The sequence below is a fragment of the Prinia subflava genome, chromosome 17 (genome assembly GCF_021018805.1).
Source record: "Prinia subflava isolate CZ2003 ecotype Zambia chromosome 17, Cam_Psub_1.2, whole genome shotgun sequence".
NCBI classification, from domain to species: domain Eukaryota; kingdom Metazoa; phylum Chordata; class Aves; order Passeriformes; family Cisticolidae; genus Prinia; species Prinia subflava.
In genome coordinates this window covers 103,989-122,205 of record NC_086263.1, presented here as the reverse complement: position 1 = coordinate 122,205, position 18,217 = coordinate 103,989, and the positions used below count along the sequence as shown (strand labels likewise).

General features: G+C 46.8%; 2 protein-coding genes across 16 annotated transcripts in view; one reads left to right on the top strand and one right to left on the bottom strand.

Annotated features, from left to right (window-relative positions):
• Positions 1-13,007, top strand: part of MAPK8IP3 (mitogen-activated protein kinase 8 interacting protein 3) — a 75,738-nt gene extending 62,731 nt beyond the window's left edge. For 12 of the 15 annotated variants that reach the window (XM_063414733.1, XM_063414732.1, XM_063414729.1 and 9 more), the window contains 11 exons: positions 112-295; positions 1,109-1,228; positions 1,484-1,564; positions 2,253-2,320; positions 3,429-3,577; positions 4,433-4,604; positions 4,705-4,818; positions 6,877-6,915; positions 8,492-8,671; positions 8,942-9,085; positions 10,110-13,007. In XM_063414733.1, the coding sequence (XP_063270803.1) occupies positions 112-295; positions 1,109-1,228; positions 1,484-1,564; positions 2,253-2,320; positions 3,429-3,577; positions 4,433-4,604; positions 4,705-4,818; positions 6,877-6,915; positions 8,492-8,671; positions 8,942-9,085; positions 10,110-10,231 (1,373 nt within the window). In that variant the 3' untranslated portion in view covers positions 10,232-13,007. Of the gene's footprint in view, positions 1-111; positions 296-1,108; positions 1,229-1,483; positions 1,565-2,252; positions 2,321-3,428; positions 3,578-4,432; positions 4,605-4,704; positions 4,819-6,876; positions 6,916-7,752; positions 7,862-8,491; positions 8,672-8,941; positions 9,086-10,109 lie in introns of those variants that run through there. The other 3 variants (XM_063414742.1, XM_063414737.1, XR_010082567.1) reach the window with 2 other exon arrangements.
• Positions 13,008-14,949: 1,942 nt separating this feature from the next.
• Positions 14,950-17,255, bottom strand: MRPS34 (mitochondrial ribosomal protein S34). The gene is made up of 3 exons (XM_063414749.1): positions 16,607-17,255; positions 16,475-16,517; positions 14,950-15,620 (listed from the first exon to the last, which is right to left on the bottom strand). Exons 1-3 carry the CDS (start codon positions 16,922-16,924, stop codon positions 15,343-15,345), a joined length of 639 nt encoding a protein of 212 aa, XP_063270819.1. The 5' UTR covers positions 16,925-17,255; the 3' UTR covers positions 14,950-15,342.
• Positions 17,256-18,217: the final 962 nt, after the last annotated feature.

Genomic DNA, 18,217 nt, shown 5'->3' with positions numbered 1-18,217 from the left:
TGATTGAGTTTGGCAAGGAAACATAAATTAAAGAACTGACAGCCTGATGTCTATATAGTTAACTCACCAACTCATTCTTCAGCATGTCTCACAGTGTTCATTGTCCTCCAGGTGAGGTGGCTCCTGTCTGCAATGGGAAGATCAACCAGTCTCATTCTACTGAGGAGGCAACAGAGGCTACAGAAGTACCAGAGAGCAGTGCCAGCGAGGCAGAGCCGATGCAGGCCCGGCCTGGGCCCCTCACTGAGCATGTGTTCACAGACCCTGTCCCAGGCCAGTCACCCAGGCAGAACGGGTAGGTGGGCTGGGGTCAGAATAATGGTCTTGTTCTATTACTGATCAGTTCTGTTTTCATAAGCTTTGTCATAAGAGGAGCAGCCTGATCTTCTGACAAAGTGTCAGACTTCTATCACATCTGTAATATTGCTTGGGCACAGTTTTGTGCCCAAGCAATATTACAGATGGGATAACAGGGAAGGAGAAAATTGGCATGAAAACAGACATGGCTCAACCTGCAGCTGACTGGGTCAGCTGTTAAAATGCAAGTATTTGACCTCTCACTATGAATTTAGACCTGTGGTTAAGGCAGATCTCCCAAAGTACACGTACACTTCATGTTTATAAGAAGGAGCTTGCTGATACGTGTGTAGAAATGATGATTGATTTGTTCTAGTAGCATCTCTGACGTACTGTAAAAGTAACCAAGAAAGCATATTCATCACTCAAAAGTTCTTAAGACAAACAAAGATGATGTGATGGCCTGAAGAACAGGGTGGGAGTCTTGGATACAGATTATTCCTGAATGCCCATGTTGTTCTAAGTCGTTTCTGTTGAAACTGAAATGAACAGAGAAAATATTGTTTGTGTAAAAGTCTTGCTTAACACTCAGTTAGAGTCTGTAAATTTGAAGTAAGATTGGTTTGTGTAAGAGGAGGAAAAAGGAAATACTGTAAATTGCAGATTTGCAGTTGAAAACTACCAAAAAGAAGGAAGCGGTTTGTGTCTTCAAGGGCCCACACATGTCTGTGAGTGCCAGGCTGTGGGCCTAGGGGGGCATTCTGTGCACTGCTGCTGCTAAATCTAACACACTGTTCTTTTGCCTCTTCAGGGAGAATGGGCAGCTGAAGATGGAGCCCAGCACAACACTGCCAGATCAGGAGTCAACCAGGGATGCTGGGACCTGCACCAGTGCCGCCCCAACCATGTGGCTGGGAGCTCAGAATGGCTGGTGTGTTCCCCTTGGGCTGGCTGATATGTCACCTCCCTGCTCTGGGCTCTATTTTTCATGTCCACACACCTTTTGTTCACTGATTATTTCTGGAGAATGTTTTCATTCCTCATTTCATTGCTCAGCTCACCATAGGGAGCTAACATCACTTTCTTACTTCACCTCCACCTTTCCTAGAAGGGAAGATTCAAACCTGGGCAGGCTGAAGGTGTGGGGCCCTGCTGCTAACCCTCCCCAATTTGTCCTCTCTCACAGGCTTTATGTCCACTCAGCTGTGTCCAACTGGAAGAAGTGTCTGCACTCAATAAAACTGAAGGACTCTGTGCTGAGCCTTGTGTAAGTGTGTGTTCCAAGGGACCTGGAGGAGAAGGTTCAGGACCTCAGTGATGGTTTAGAGGGGTTAGCAGCTCTTTGTCGTAGACTTAGAGAATCACAGAATGGTTTGGCTTGGAACAGACCTTAAAAATCCTCTTTTTCAACTCCCTGCCATGAGCAAGGATATCTTCCACTAGACCAGGTTGCTCCAGGCCCCATCCACATCCCCAGCATTGAACTTTTCAAGGATGTGGCAGCCACAACTTTTTCTTTGCTTTCCTAAGTGCATTGTTTTGTGAGAGAAGTTTCCCAAGGTTTTTGTAATGGGAAAGTCTCATACCAACCCATTTTCCTGCTCCGTTGCTGTCATGACCTAATTCAGTGAATACATGACTAACAGTATCAGGAGGAAGTAAGTGGGAATGAGAAAGGCAAAATTTCATTGAGGGGTAAATTAGGGGGAATTTATTGAAAGTGATGGTGTTTATGTTGTGAAGGAGAAGAATTTCCTCAACAGAAAATTTACAGATGTGATTATCTTACTGCAGTGAAGATAAGAGGTGTGATCTCATGCAGGATGTTCCTGCAATGCTAAACTGACTGGGAATTCCGGAGACTATGTAAAGATGATATGTATGGATGGCAGGAAAAGTTTTTGAGTACCTCACTTCTACAACATTTTTATGTGTTTACTATTCTATTATTTCAGGCATGTGAAAGGGAGGGTCCTGGTTGCTCTGGCAGATGGAACACTAGCCATATTCCATCGGGGAGAAGGTAAGAATCAATGTAATAGAGAAAACAGAATTTGGCTGAAAGTGTAGCAGTGGATTAAACATTCTTCCAAGGTGAGAAAGTTGATGGCTGCTGGGGTACAAACACCAAGTTAAAACACATAGCTATTACACATATAATCACTATCCTAAACCATCTCAGGTGTACTGTAACACCACTTCCTGAGCTTTTCTGAACAAAAATATGTGTATGTGCTGTGTAGCACGTGTGGAGTAAATGCGACACTTTTAGGAATACATATGCTGTGCTGTTGTTTGAGGTACACTTAGTAAATTCAATTTCTCGTCCTCTTCACTGGTTTTGTTTCCCTGTGGCTTGAGCAGTTTCTTAACTGTGTTCACATCTGACAGCACATGGGAGTTTGCTAACTGTGACTAATGTTGGCAAATAAAGAACTTAGTTCTTGAGTTACTACTTGTTCATTGAGTAGCTGTTCATTCAGCAAGCAGAAATACAGAGATTTCTGGGCTTGTGTAATTCAAATTTTGATTCAGCCTTTGAAGCTTTATCTTTTTTCTAATGGGAACAGTTTTGATGGGTCAGTGGTCAGGCTTGAGCTCATAACATAGAGGCTTCCTGTCTGTGAAGGACGCAATAGCTGCATGGTTAGTTAAAAATAAGAGTGAGAGAAGAGAGATCTGATTCCTTCTCATGGATTTGACATTTTGGGGGGATTATGTTGTAAGTCTCTGATGTGAGGAAGCCTCACCACAAAGACTGTATGTTCCATTTCCTTTTAAGTTTCTGCATAGTCTTGTTCAGCTGTCTTCCTTCTTTTCCAAATGGTTTTGTTGTACTTGCTAGAGAAACCTGCTCACTTCATTGCAATAAAGGATGTTTAAATTGGCCTGATTTGAGAGCTGTCGGACACCAAACTAAACTTATTGTTACACGTTTCATAAGTGTAAGGCTGTGCATGGGAGCCTTACAAGCAGGAGTCATGGGGTGGTCACAGACATAAGCAAACTGAGCATTTGAGTATCAGCTAAGCCTTTATACCTAAATATATATAAGAAAGGTAGAGGATTCTGTTGTATGCTCACATGTCATGAAGGGAGATGCATCTTTCCACACTTGTTTTTCTCCCCAGATGGTCAGTGGGATCTCAGTAATTACCACCTGATGGATCTTGGCCACACTCACCACTCCATCCGTTGCATGGCTGTGGTCTATGATAGAGTCTGGTGTGGATACAAGAACAAAATCCATGTTATACAGCCGAAGACAATGCAGATTGAGGTAAGAGAGCACATACGTGTCTATGCATGCACACACTTGTGGTGTATTTATTCTTACAGCTGTTTTCTGCTGCAGTGTGTGAAATTCAGAACCCTTGGGTTGTCATTGCTGACTGCAAGACCAAGACTGTCAGTCTGGGTCATATTATGATCTATCTGCCAGGGGATATTTGTTCCTTCCTCTCTTTGCAGGGAATAATTCTATCAGTAAGTCTAAACTGACAATTTTCTTTGCCTTTACTAGGGAGTCTGTGAGGCCATGTACTGTCCAAACATAGGTGTTTGTTTTACAGTGACTCTACACATGTAATCTGAGGCTTCTCCATCTGTAGGCATTATAGCACTGAGGAACAGTGCAATTAGTAAATCCCTGGGATCCCATTAAAGAAAAAACAATGTTTAAAGAGCCTTTTGGGTGAAAATCAGAACAGTGGTGTTGGTACAAATCTGAGAGTGCTTGAAATAATTCTAATCAAGGAGAGAAGAAGTGATGGATCTGAAGTTCACATTAATGAGCCAAAGCAGTTTGATCTTTGGAATTTATACTGGAGTTGTGCATTTTCCTTTTCTGTCAAGTACACTAAAAGCTCTTGGCATCTAAATGTTCTTGCTCCTGAAGTGGTCTGAGAAGACCATCAGCTTTGCAAAGCTGCCATACAGCCTCTCAAGCAAAGGATTTTTTGTGTACAACTTTTGTGTACAGTGAACTGCTGGAATCAATTGGCATTAGCACAGCTTCTCCAAGATCTTTGGAACCCAAACAAGTTATCTCAGTTGAAAATGGAGTATATATATGTGTGTGGAGTATAGCTAATGGCAAAACTTTTGTGAACTCACGTTCGTTCACCTGTTTCAGAAATCCTTTGATGCCCATCCACGTCGGGAGAGCCAGGTGCGACAGCTAGCCTGGATTGGAGATGGAGTGTGGGTTTCCATCCGCCTGGACTCCACGCTGAGGCTCTACCATGCCCACAGCCATCAGCATCTACAGGATGTCGACATTGAGCCTTACGTCAGCAAGATGCTGGGTGAGGGTCTGTTGCTTACTGAGCTCAAGACAGAATTTGCCCAAAGCAGACCTTGCCCAAAGTCATTACTGACTCCCCAATTCTCATTCATGCTTCCTAGGCACTGGAAAACTGGGCTTCTCCTTTGTGCGGATCACAGCCCTGCTCATTGCTGGCAACCGCCTTTGGGTGGGCACTGGTAATGGTGTTGTCATCTCCATTCCCCTGACTGAGAGTAAGTGACATTTATTGAAAGTATTCCTGCATCCCCCCTAATAAAAAAGAAGCTTTTAGATGCTACTTGTGCAGCATGACAGGTGTTTCAGGCAGGCTGATGCTTTCCTGACATTTGACATCCTTTAATCATAGCCATGTTCAAGGAGAAGAGCCCAGAGTATGAGCAGCGCTGGACCTTAGACAGAGCTGAGGGATGTGAACTGATTCTGTAGCTACTGTGGAACAGGAGAAACAAAGCTTTGGGAATTGTAGTAAGTCTCCAAAAGGAGGCCATGGGGTGAGACAGTCACCAGGAAGATCGCCTTGGAAATTCCATTTTGGCCTAGTCAGCTAAATGTCTCCACAGCACTATTTTCCAGAAAGTAAGCTTAGAAAAGCTCCATTTACTCAGATTAGGGCTCAGCTTTATTAGTCAAATAGAAATAGGTATTGTCGTAGTTTGAAAGACAGGTATATGCTAGGGAGGGACAGGACCTCCATAGGAATGGAGAATTCAAGTGCCCTCCCTCCAAATTATTATAATTTAGAAAATTAAAGGGGCTTTCAGACAGAGGTATGGGGGTAGGAATAACAGTTCTTTACTAGTATGTATAATAAGGTAAACAAACAACAACTACAGCACTAATAATAAACAGAATCAGGGACCTCGAGGGGCTTTGTTTCACAAAGCCCGGGGCAGTCGATCTCTTGGGACTCCGCGAGCACCAAGCTGGAGCAGTGGAAGATCCCGGGCTGGTGGATGAGTTCAGAAGCTCTGCTGGTAATAGCTGGAACCACCTGGAACGGCAGGAATGTCCCAGCAGGCAGGGCAGTGCGGTGCGGGACTACAGAGCGGCAGAAAGCCTCAAAGCAGTGCCGAAGAAAACGGTGGCGGTGGGGCAGGACTGGCCTAGCAGGGCAGGAGGAGGCGAGCTCAGAATTCCTGGGCACACGAGCAGATGGTGGTAGATTTCCCAGGACCAGACTTGGTGGTGACAGTGAACTCCTCCCGCAGCAAGCAGTAGCGTGGCCATCCTCTCCCGATGCCAAGAGCAAGAGAGAGAAACTGCCCCCAGCCCTGTCCTTTACTTACCCCCGAAACTCGCATTATCTCCCCCTCCGAGAGAAACTCCCGGAGACCCAAAGAAGTGTAGCCAGGTGCTACAACTCGTCCCCTCTGGCCCCTTTGTTCTGCTTGAGTACCTGTAAGTACCCAGTAGTTTCCTAGCAACTTATGGGAAAAATTCTGTAAGTAAAAAAGAAATCTAACCCCCACCAGGTATCCTACACCACATCCAGCCTGGTGAGGTGACCCAGAAGTAAGAGTAAATAGTTAAATCTCTGGCGCTGGAAGTTTAGTTGAAGCTCTTACTACTCCTCTTCTGTATGTCCCTGTCAGCATCTTATTTTGAAGGTCTTACCCAGATCGCCACAGGGAAATGGGATTTGAGGCTGATTGCAATTGCTTTCAGCAGAAAGCAGCCAGTATATGTTTTCTCACCAATGCTCACAGGAAAGCTGAGAAACAAATACTTCTTGTGTAAAAACAGCAAACCTCTTGTAATCCTCCTGGAAGTTAGCCTTGGGATGGTCTCCTCTGAGGGCAACGAAGCTGGATGTGCCTGGGGTTGACACCAGGAGGGCAGTGACACAGTTCTGTTCATGCATTGCCACTTTGGTCTTATTTCTGAGTTCCTTTCTGAAGCCCACTCTGTGTTACGGTTGCTGTCCTTGTTCTGAGTTAACCTTTTCCCCTCCTGCAAACCAATTGTTTTATCTTTGTGTAAAAAAGATCCTGTAAAAAATGTGGTAAGCAAGAAACTCTCACTAAAAATGTAGCAGTGGATCCTTGTGACATAGTCCCTATCTCACCTCAGATACCATATCTGTCCCTGTATGGCAAGAGCAAAGTGAGCAAGAACAGTGAACTCACAGGAGCTTCTGTGGTGGTTTCTCTAGGTTTTATACTATTTTTGTTGCCCTCAAATTATCTCCCAGTAACCAACTTTTTCTTCTCTCCCATCCTGCCCGTCACTTTCCATGCCCCTCTGTGTTCCCACTCACTGCCTGTGCCTAGCTGTAGTCCTCCACCGTGGCCAACTCCTTGGGCTCCGGGGTAAGTCCACTGCCTCCCCTCCACAGCTGTCATTCCTATTGCACCCATCTCCCTATCTAGTCATTCTCCCACCCTTCCATTCTGCCATTCAACTTCTCTCCATCCATTTCTCCTCATCACTCTTTTGTTTTAAATTGCATTAGAGAAAAGCAACCGGAGACACTCATGTAAATATCCTCATTTCCTAGGGCTATAAACAAATTTGTCCATCTCATTATTGATCCTTTTGGGTTTTTGTGTTAAGAATAATTACTCTTCAACAGTAGTTCCCTCACGGTGGTAGACCAGTTCAAGATGGAGACTGGAAAGGTTCATTCAGTCAGAAGCAGGAGCATAGTGTTCTTCCAAGGTCTCACTTAATCATCCTTTGTTTTCCAAGGATGCTTCTTCATCAGTTGCAGGTCAGTGGCAGGCTGTGCTATGGCACCTGCCAGCTGTAAGTCATCAAACAAGATGTTGAACCCAAGGGGACTTGATAAACATGAAGAACTGTTTAGGTTTGTGCCAGTTAGGGCAGGATCTGAGTTCAAATTCGTGTCTTTCCAGAGTCAGAAATTAGAGGGGCATTTTTCTCACTCAAAGACATTCATGTTGCTGTCCAGATGAATTATCAACACGTGTCTCCTCCTTTTAAAGGGTCTGATATTAGTTGCAGTAAAAAGCCAGATACTGTATACACACTGACTCTCATTCTTTCATCCAAGTATTTGTACTTGCCCCACTGTCCTGGCTTGAGCCTGATAGGGAAAACTCTCTTTTGTCCAAGTAACATTACTGAAACTCAAGTTACAACACAGCACTACAGATAATCAATGAATCAATCAACCTCTCTCACAGGAAAGTGAAAGCTGCCTGGTTTAATATTGCTCCTATTGTACTGATGTGGGTATATGCAGAAGGAAAGCATCTCCCACCCTGAGCTCAGAGCACTGATCTCTCTTGCTTGGTGAGTGGAAACTGTCACATTCTTGGAACCTGGTCATGAAGGATACAGGCCCCTGAGCCCTCCTTGGAAGCTGTGGATGGTGAGCATCTGAGAGATGTTCATTGCTGGAGAGGCTGACAATCTTGTGTCATGGTTAAATCAAGAAATGAGGAAGGATCTCACTCCACTTCTGTGATGGCTCTGAGTGGGCTGAGAGGCTTCACCAGACTGAGAGACTCCTTTCAGCAGCATGTGTGCTCATGAGTGCACATGAGCAAAGGACTTGGAAGTTGAGCAACGTCACTAATGCAGAGCAGTAATTCTCCTCCAGATGCCTTCTGGGGACAGTGGACACTTTGGGTACCCTGCCAGCTACAAAAGACCAAGGTAGATCCAAGGACAGTAGGTTATTTCTGGAGGCTGGACAGGATCACTGCTGGTGACACTAGTGTAACTTGCCACAGCCTAAAAGAGAGGGACTGTGTAATCTGGTGTGATCTCCGCCATCACATCATTCATGAAAGATCTTTAAAGAGACCTGCACCTTTAAAGGTTTTTCTTCCCAGCTCATGAGTTTTCTCTTTGATCGAGTCTCTTCTGTAAAGGGGTCTCAAAGCTGTCACTGATGGTGTTCCTGCTCCCTGTCTCCAGCCAACAAGACTTCACCAACCTCTGGAGAGGGCAGTCGCTCCGGTGGGGTCATCCATGTGTATGGTGATGACAGCAGTGACAAATCGGCCAGCAGCTTCATTCCCTACTGCTCCATGGCTCAGGCACAGCTCTGCTTCCATGGCCACCGTGATGCTGTCAAGTTCTTCGTCTCTGTGCCTGGTAAGGACATGCACAGTCCTCCATCAGTAGGGGCCTGTCCCTCCATCCCTTTTGTAGCAGGGGCTGGAGCTGGTCTGCAGCAGACTAGGGTCCAGGCCATGGCTGGCACTTCCTGTGGTTCACACATCTGTTTTTAAACATCTGTGTTTAAACTGGAGTGACTGCCAGATTTGACTAGCAGGAGGAATTGGTGTGTGCAATGTGTTTGTGTGCACATGAACCATGTGGGGGCTGAGCAGAAGCACCGGCAGCACCTCTGTCCTCTCCTAGGCAATGTCCTTGCGACCCTGAACGGGAGTGTGTTGGACAGCCCTTCGGAGAACCCCAGCACAGCAGCCACTGAGACTGAGGGTCAGAAGCTAAAGAACGTCCTGGTGCTGAGTGGAGGAGAAGGTTACATTGATTTCCGGATTGGTAAGTGTACTTGGTGAGATGAATCTGGAATGGTAGTGGGTGCATAGCCGTAGTCATGGAGCAAGGCTTCACTGTTGTGGGGATACAAAGGAAAAAAGCCCTGCACTGTTTCTCCTGCATCTGGCTGTGAGAGCAAATAAGGATTTTCCTTGCACAGCACAAGGCTGTCAACCTGTGCCCTGTGGCTGCAGTGCCACACAGCTGTAGTGAAGCCTGCAAAATGGAGAAAAAACAACACACTTTCAAGATGATATTAATATAGGAAGGAATATAAAAGCAGGTCTTTAACTGGAGGCCTCCAGGTGCAATATACACACGATATGGGACTTCTACACTTTTGTAAGTTAAACAAGTTAGCATATTTAACAAATACTGTCCAATTATAAAAGAAGTTGGTAAGGTAATTTTCCTCGAGTTCTACCCCACTGGAGTTGGTCCAAGAGCTTTGTCCCACATTTATTATGTCTGTGATACATATTAAAAAGCAATACGTCCTTAGTTGACTAAAGAGGCAAGACTAAATAGTATTTCAGGAATGTGTTAGAAGGTTAGCTTGTTGTTCTATAACATAGGAAAAGGGTACAAAAAGTAGTGGGAGCTACAGCCATGCATTAGCAATCTACAAAGCTACAATTATATGAAAACTATCATAAAATAGCACCAGTATGAATGGCAATGGCTTTGGAATGAACAAACTCATCTGTGCCACTGGCTCCAAATGTTGCTGTCCCACTACAATCACTCGTGCTGCTGAGGGTGCTCTCTGTGTAAAAATTGGCTTCCCTGAGAGGAAGGGTGGTTTTTGCTGCTGGAGCCAGTTTGTCCCATCCATGCAGTCCAGCTTCAGAAAAGAATGGGGTTATTGTAAATATTCTCCAGGCACAGAGAAAGATCTCAGCTCACAGGCTCTGTTATCAGACTGCTGGGACTCTGAAAAGGGTATTGGCCTCTTTGGAGTATTCCAGAGCAGTACACTAGGGCATTTTCTTTCCTGCCATTTTTACTCTCTCTGTTCTCTCTTCAGGGGATGGGGAAGATGATGAGACAGAAGAGAATGCAGCAGATGCCACCCAGGTGAAGCCAGTACTTTCCAAGGCTGAACGGAGCCACATTATTGTGTGGCAGGTATCATACATCCCTGAGTGAGAATTCCTCTTTTCCCACAATGTAAGTGTCCCTCCTCCTGCCCGAATGCCACGATGTACATACAGAATGCCTGCATTATAACTCCCGCTGGAAACTGACCCTGGACAACTGCAACGGTTCCTGCCTTGGACTGTGACCCCCTTGAACCTCTGAACTCGCAGCTTTCATCTCGGACCCGTATGCTTTTGGCGTGGTTAGATTCTTGTTCTGCTCTGGAGCTGGCATCTAAAAGGAGAGAAATGGCAGTACACCATGAAGTGAGCTTGGAGCCAGGACTGTGGGAAATCTTTGCCCAGTGTCAGGAGGGGCAGCTGGAGAGGGGTGGCTCAGGTTCTTGGGCAGGTTGCCTCACTCCCACCTGCATGAGAAAGAAGTGTGTCCCCAGGCATTCCCTGCCAAAGCAGTAATGGTGACTCACTTCTGCAGCATACCAGCAGTTCACCTTCTGCAGCATCCTTCTAGTTCACCAATAGACTCTTCATCTTACCCTTAATCACCCTTAAGCACAGAATAACATCCTCTGGACTTAGAGCAACCAAGGGTTCAAGGAACCCTCCAAGGTTCAGCATGGTTTCAGCAGCACTTTAGCTGTGGGGCTGGAGAAGACAGCAGCACCCTTACTGTGGGGATCACATCCTTCATCTTTGCAGGGGGAAAGTCCCTTCCTCTGCTGCTGCTGATGCCTCAGCAGTCATGTGCTGGGTGCCTGCCTGTGTGTGTCCCAAGAGAATTATTTGGTGGGCTCAGATGGGAGATGGATCTTTGGTTGTCAAGGCCAAACAGCCATAGTAGCAAAACGATACGGGAATGATGCTTTTTTAAGACCACAAATGGCAACACTTTTAACTCTCCCTTCTCTTATTCCATACAGTGAAGAATTCCTGAGTTCATTCTGAAAGGTTCATATGCATTGCATTTGGTGGCTTTTAAAAGACAGGCAAGGGCAGATGGTGTTGATCTGCTATGAGTTCTGCATTAACACATTGAGATCACCTCATCTCAAGGCTGTGTCTCCTTTTTAGGACCTGCTGAAAGATCTCTTTTCACAAACACTTGGAAAACAGAGACTTGGCAGTTGGTTAGGAAAGACTGGACAAGTGCAGTCAAGGCTATGTCTCACCTGATGTCACACAGAAAAAGGAATTGAGGCTAGATTCCTGACATCTTTTACCTAATATCACAAGCACTGACTGTGCTAGTAGGTAGTTTGAAAAGTTGGAAATTTCTGACTCCTGGAAAAAATTGACAGCCCCCAAGAAAAGTGGCAATAGCCCTTTCTGTTTTAAGCAGTGCTGAGTGATTGCAGATGTCCATCCTGCTTACAAAAGCAGCAGCAAAAAATGGGGCCAGGGAGAGTGATTTTGAGCTGAAGATGCAGAATATAGAAGTTCCAAGTGTAGAGGCAGTGGTGTGTTTGCCCTTTCTGACGCTGTGCACGAGAAGTCTGTGTCCCTTGAATATTCTTTTCTGGGTGTGCAGGACTAGGGCAAGTTGCATTTGTTAGTGATGAATGTGGAAGCTCCTGGTGTTCATCTTATTTCTTCCTGACCTGTGCAGCACTCCAGGGTTCACAGAGATGTCTTGTGACAGTATAAGGATAGCTGGGCAAGCCTCCATCTCTTGAAAGCGCCCCACTGTGTCCTGTGCTGGCTGCCATGGACCAGGCTTGCAGGTCCTGATGTGCTGCAGGGATGCCATATTCCCTGGGGATGCTCTAACATGTGGCATCTCTTCTGACACGGCAGCACTGAAACAATTTTTGTAGCCACACTTCAGGAAGAATTGAGGCATACATTTTCCCTGCAAGAAGGCAGGAGACATCTCTGGTGAACAGAGGCCTCAGCCAGCCACAAGTGGTGCCCATGCTACATGTGAGCAGTGCTGCTGACATGCACCCACCACACCACTCCTCCCCAAGGCAGGAATCCAGCCAGAGGACATCTTCCAGGCATCCACATACTGGGCTCTGTAACTGGCACAAGGTTAAGGGATACTTGGAGCTGCCACTTGCATGTTGGGGGACCTTTCACCATGGACATTTTGCTGGGGCACTGGTGACTGTGCCAGGCTTCTCGTTCACTTTCACCATATGCTTTCTGCTAGGAAGACTTCTTTGGATCCCAACACAGAGAGCATTGAAATTAATAATATAACAGAGCACAGACTCCACTGTCATGTAATAGTTCATAAGTTAGGACCAGGCAAATTTCAGAATTTGGGCTAGTTGAAGGGAAAAACAGCCCTGGTAGGGTTCAGTTCCTTAGCTCTGTCAACTCTTTCATAAGAAAGTCAGAATTGCAACATTTGTACCACTGACTGTTCTGTATCTGGTTTGAGCAGTTGAAGGGACAGCACTTTGTCTCCTGTCACCCACTGGGCCCAAACAACATGAGGAAATCTCTCATCAGGTTCTTTTCCAGCTCAATGCCATGTTTTCCTCCAAGAGAAGCACATGGCCCAGAGGGGCAACTTCATGGGGGGACACCTAGGCTCTGCTTATAGCTCTTGTGGCCTTGGGTGGCTCCTGGGCATCAAGGTGAGAACTGACTGGCTTCAGTATGCTTCTCTGTCATATCTCCACTGTGATGTATGTAAAGTATCTTGTATGTTATAAAAGGATTTTTAAAAGTGTCTTAAGGCCTGTAAACTCCGCTGTTTGGTCTGAAGATGGCATTCTGTAAAGAGCCTGCTGTATGAATACATTCCCATGCTTTGTCCCCTATGCTATCAACAACATACTGTATCTGTTCTGTACGTAATAAACATGTTAACATCAGCTTGAGCAGTTGTTGTGTTCTTATGAAGGCACTGGGATTGCTGCTCAGTCTTTAACAGGACATAGCAAGGGTGGGAATGCAGTTCAAGTGTTGCCTGTTGAGCAGTTCAGTGGCAAGAAATGAAATGTGGATGGCTCACAAGGTTGGAGCAGAAGGAGCTGGTCCAGCAGGCAACAGTGCAATCTGTAGCTTGTACCAGTTGCAGAAATACAAGGTGGAAATACAAGGTGGCACAGCTTCAGAAATAGAAGCTGGAGCAGAGAAGCATTCACCTGCTGGCTTGCTGCAACTTTGGTCAGGGTGGCCCTTTCAGGTGAACTGCCAGGGATAGCATATCAGATCAGTTTTCAACACTGTACAGGGTGGCACTTCACAATCCCGTACGCATTGGTGATATTAGACTGCAGGGAGCCCCTCAGTCCCAGCAGCATTTAGACACCTTCATAGTTATTTTGTAAAACTGCACTGATTCAAGGGCTTGGACATGGCAGTGTACAAGGGAACCACATCCTTAAGACTGGAGAAGAGCTCCAGGATCTTCTGCCCCGAGCAGGGTACCTTAAGGTGAGTCACATTCATGACCAACACAAGCACTGTGGTGTGGCACAGGCCAGGATGTAGTACAACTGGCAGTGCCTCTGCAGTTAGTGGAGGCACCTCAGCAACGAGGTTGGGAAACACGTGCTGTGATTCATCTGAAATTGCTGGGGCTGCACCCTTCGAAATAGACAGGAGCTGTTTGAGCAGAGCCCTGGGGGAAGCATAGTCATGTCTGGTGGCTAAGGAAGCAGGTCACTGTCAACACCCTTCAAACAATCCCCCCATGTAGTAAACTGTCTGTGAGGTAATGTACAAGTCTGAGTGGCCCATCAGAGTTCACAGCATGTTCTGAGCATGGAATCCAACATATTGCAAACAGATTGTGCAGCTTCCCAGAAGCTATCAGGATAAGGCTCCCAAGCTGCCCAGGGCTCTGTGAGAAGACACCTATTCCCCCAGGTGTTAAGACCCTACTGATTCTCCCTCTCCTGGATTTTCCCTTCCTTCTGAAGCCAGAGAACTAGATCTGGCACATGCTCTGCAGTGCTCCTGCCAGACCAAGGCAGGCTCACTTTTTCCCAGTCTCTGTTCCTCGTCAGGACCAGCTTTTAATTCACAAGAAAAGTCTTCCTTCATATCCCATTGCATCTTAATCCTTCAGGAGCCTCTGGTGAGGAATCCTATTGAAATACAGGTAGCTGATATCAATCCTTGTGCTCCTGCCTGATGATGTTTCCTGCTGGCTGGGTCCACATGTTCCCAGCCTCATCTAGGCCCCACACATGGGTAGATCAGAGTCCAGTTTGTGCTCTCCCTCACTAAATCCCTCCAGGCTATTTGTGATTTCTGGATGCTGCAGTAAACAGAACACCACCAGCTGGGTACCTGCAGACACAAGAACTGAACGGTTCCTTCTGCAGGGAATTGATCTTTAGAGCTGAACAGCTCTGGTGCTCCCTCCACCCACATCCAGACCAGACCCTCCAACAGCCTTTGACACACCAGCAGCATCTGCAGCCACTGCAAGAGAAGACGAAATACAAGGAACTCTGCTCAGGAGCTGCATGTTTTAATGTTCACAACATGCTGCCCTGGAACAGGGATCATTTACAATTGGCTTCCAATGGTAAGAGCCAATCCCACCTCCTTTGCATCACCAGAACTAAAATAATTTCTATCTCTTGACAGCTGTCTTTAGGAGTAAGAGACAGATAGCTTTGGATTATCTTAGTATTGAAGTCACGTTCCTCACTTCTTGTTCACTGCCTTCATATGCAAGTAATTCAGAATATTCTGTAGTGTTCAGAAAACCAGATGCTGTGCCTGAGCTAATGGCTCTGCATTTGGCCATCATGATGATCTCCAGGCATTGAAAAAAATAGAATTTTCTTGGAACGGTGCTGCAGAACTAAGAAAACATTTATTTCCATTTGCAGATACATTTTTCACAGCTCTGTGAAATACTGTGATATTCACAGTCATTTTTCTGTGATTCATGCAGGACACAAGTTATGTAAAAAATTTTATGCTCCAAAGAACTGCAGCTGGCTGACTGGAGCTGTGTATTTAGAGACTGTCCAGGGAACCAAGAAGACTCCTCTGCTGACTGAAACCAAAAAGAGTCTGAATATATCTGCGTCTTTCCTTTCAGATGAAGTGACTGTATAGGGTTGAAAAGAAAGCTAGAAACATCCTACCACAATGGGCACAGAGGGGCTCTGTAAGACCCCTTGTGCATTGGGCTTCTAACAGGCGCTGAGAGCACGTGGGATGCTCAGGACACAGAACAAGTCTTTATACCAGTGTCCCTGTAGCTTTTTTCTTTGCCTGCTCTTGGGGAGAGGCCAGCACCTTCTCCAGATCAATAATTGGCTCTTCCATGACTGGTTTTCCCTCCTTCTGCCACTGTGCAAGGATCATGGCTCGGAGCAGTGGTGGGTATGGTAGGAACCGAACAGTCTCCTCAGGCACTGGAGTGAATTTCTTGAAGGCCTCCTCCTCGTGTTTGGGCACCATACGCCAGTCATGGTACATGGCTTTGTCAATCTCCCTCACTTCCTCTTCAGTTCTGCCTGGGAAAAGACGATGAACACCAGTGGCTAACACCATCACAGTAAACTGCCTCCAGACACATCAAATGTTGACTCTTTGGCACCTGAAATGCTACAACAGGCAAAAGTAAACAGAGTTTTCAAAGGGCTGGACAAATTATTCCCTGCTGTACTATAGGATCTCACTTCTGTCCTTGAGAATCGAAACAGAAATAGGCTAGAAGGACTACAAGCAAGACGTTCCAGCCGTGTGGGTGACACCTGCTCTTAAAGTTTTCCTTTGTCTCTCCCAAGTTCCATTCCTATGGCTACAGAATAAGAGTAATTTCTCCCTACACTGATGAAAGCTTCCTGGAAAACTAAGAGTTAAAAGTGCTCAGCAACTTAAAAACCTTCGAATGAGCACTATTTCAGTAATTCCAGGAAGGGAAAATTGTATACTTAATATAAAGCAGCTCTAAAAAGGAAAATTCACTCAAAAATACAACTCAAATCATTAATTTAAAATTTCAGTAACACAACTTACTTGCCATTGCACATTTTCCTTTTTAGTGACAATTTTAATTGGAATACCCTCATGCTGATACTGTGTCTTGCTTTGGAAATCTCAGAATAGGCTGTCAGCTTATTTAATTCGCTTTTAGTGCTGCTGTTCCCCAAGGTCATTGGGGACTGGCTCTTCCACAGCATTCCTTGTAAAGACATTCCGAAGAGGCTAGATCCCTGCTTTTGAAACGCAGGGAACATCTTTTCCCATTGGAAGATCTGAGAAAAACAAATTTCTCAGGCACGGAGCCCGCGGTTTCCCTGCCACCCTCACGCACACTGTACTCTCTAGCCCTGCCCCCATCTGTGGGAGAACGAGTCGGTTTCACCTCTGAAGGTCAGGTAGCCCCAGGCTCTTCCATGGTCCATGTTCTGCAAAGAAAAAAGGAACCTGTTGAGGATGGGTCGCGGCGGGGCGGCGGGCGGGAGCTCCGCAGGGCGCGGCGGGACGGGGCAGGTACCTCGGCCGTGTAGTCCGCCTTCACCTTGGTGATGACCCAGTAGCAGGGCTCGCCGTACGCCCACAGCCAGGACTTGCGGGTGACGATGCGGCCCACGCCGAAGCGCGGCAGGCGGCAGAGCAGCGCGAACAGCCGGTTCTCGTTCCGCACGTCCTCCCAGGCCCGCACGGGCAGCCGTTTCTGCGTCAGCGGCCGCCGCATGGTCTCGTAGTCAACGGCGAAGCGCTGAGAATCCCGCGGCCGATCCTTTAGCGCCCGGTACTCGCGGATCTTCTTGGCCATGGCGGCGATGGGCCGGTGCAGCTTCTTACGGGCCATGGCGGAGGCCGAGGGCGCGGAGCCGAGCAGAACCGAGCGCCTCACGGGGACTCACCGACACCGACCGCTCCCGCCTCTCCCGGAAGTCGTGCCGGGCCCCGCGGAAGTCACCTCGCCCGTCGCCACGGACAGCCGCAGCGTTCCGCGCGGCCCAGCCGCCCCGGTTTCCTGCAGGCTGCTGCCCGCAGAGCGCATGGCGTGCCGCGGCCCCTCGCTGAGGTGCGGACCCGCCGGTGCCAGCAGGCCCGGTTCTGTGTGCTGCGCGGCTCTCGAGGGAGCCGGGCTTGGTTGTTGAGATGCATCTGAACAGCGTCTGGTTTAGTAAAATCTGAGCAGGTTCAGCTGTGTCAGAGAACGTTCAAAGCCTGAGTAAACCAGGTTTTAGGAAGGTTAAAGCAACAGGTCTGGCCCAGATCTTCAGTCAGGCTGGGCCACGAGCAGCAGCTGGGTCATGGAACTCCATACCGGGATGAGACAAATTCTTCCGAGCTGTTCCAGCCACGGAATGCCAGCACAGTAAGACCACGCTTTTAATGAGTAGACTTTAAGCAGAAACTGCATAGGTCAGTCCCTGGATTTTGGCTATAGGCTAGTAAATTAAATCTGACAGAACAGTTTTATTTTTTTTCTTTGCATTGCTGCAAAGTCGTAGATTGAAGGCACTCAGGATACTGAATGGGTTTTTCCAGCAGCCAAGATCAGTATGTGAGGAGAAAAGGGTGTATTATTCATGTGTGCTACACACACAAAAAAGTAAACCACACATTAAAAAGGCTGACAATGCTCTTCAGACTAATATGGTGCCTCTCTTGAAAAAAGACAAGGCCATAGGACTAAGCAGGAGGTACCCCTCTGATTAAGGTGAGAAACACCAGTTTAGAATAAAGTACTTGTTCTCAATCCACCCTAATTTGGTGGAAATAACAGAGCAGTTAAACAACTTATTAGAAGGTATAGAATTGGGAGCTTGTACCTAGGGGTTGTGCAGGACAAGGATCATGCTCATGTCCATTCAAGGCACCTAGACATCAGTTTCTGTGAGTCCACAGAGCAGAAGAAGTGCCAAGAATGCTTGAAAAATGTGAAATTTGCTTTATTAGATGAACAGAAATGAAAGGCATCACCACACACAGCAAGTCATCAGGGAAAACGATGCAGCTCCACAACAGCCGACCACATACGGCATCTCCCCCTGCCTGGGAGAACGAGCGCAAATAATATTCCAAACCCACCATTTCCTGGTGTGGCCCCGTGGGGCTAGTGGGGATACATACGCAGTCCAAGGGCAGGGTG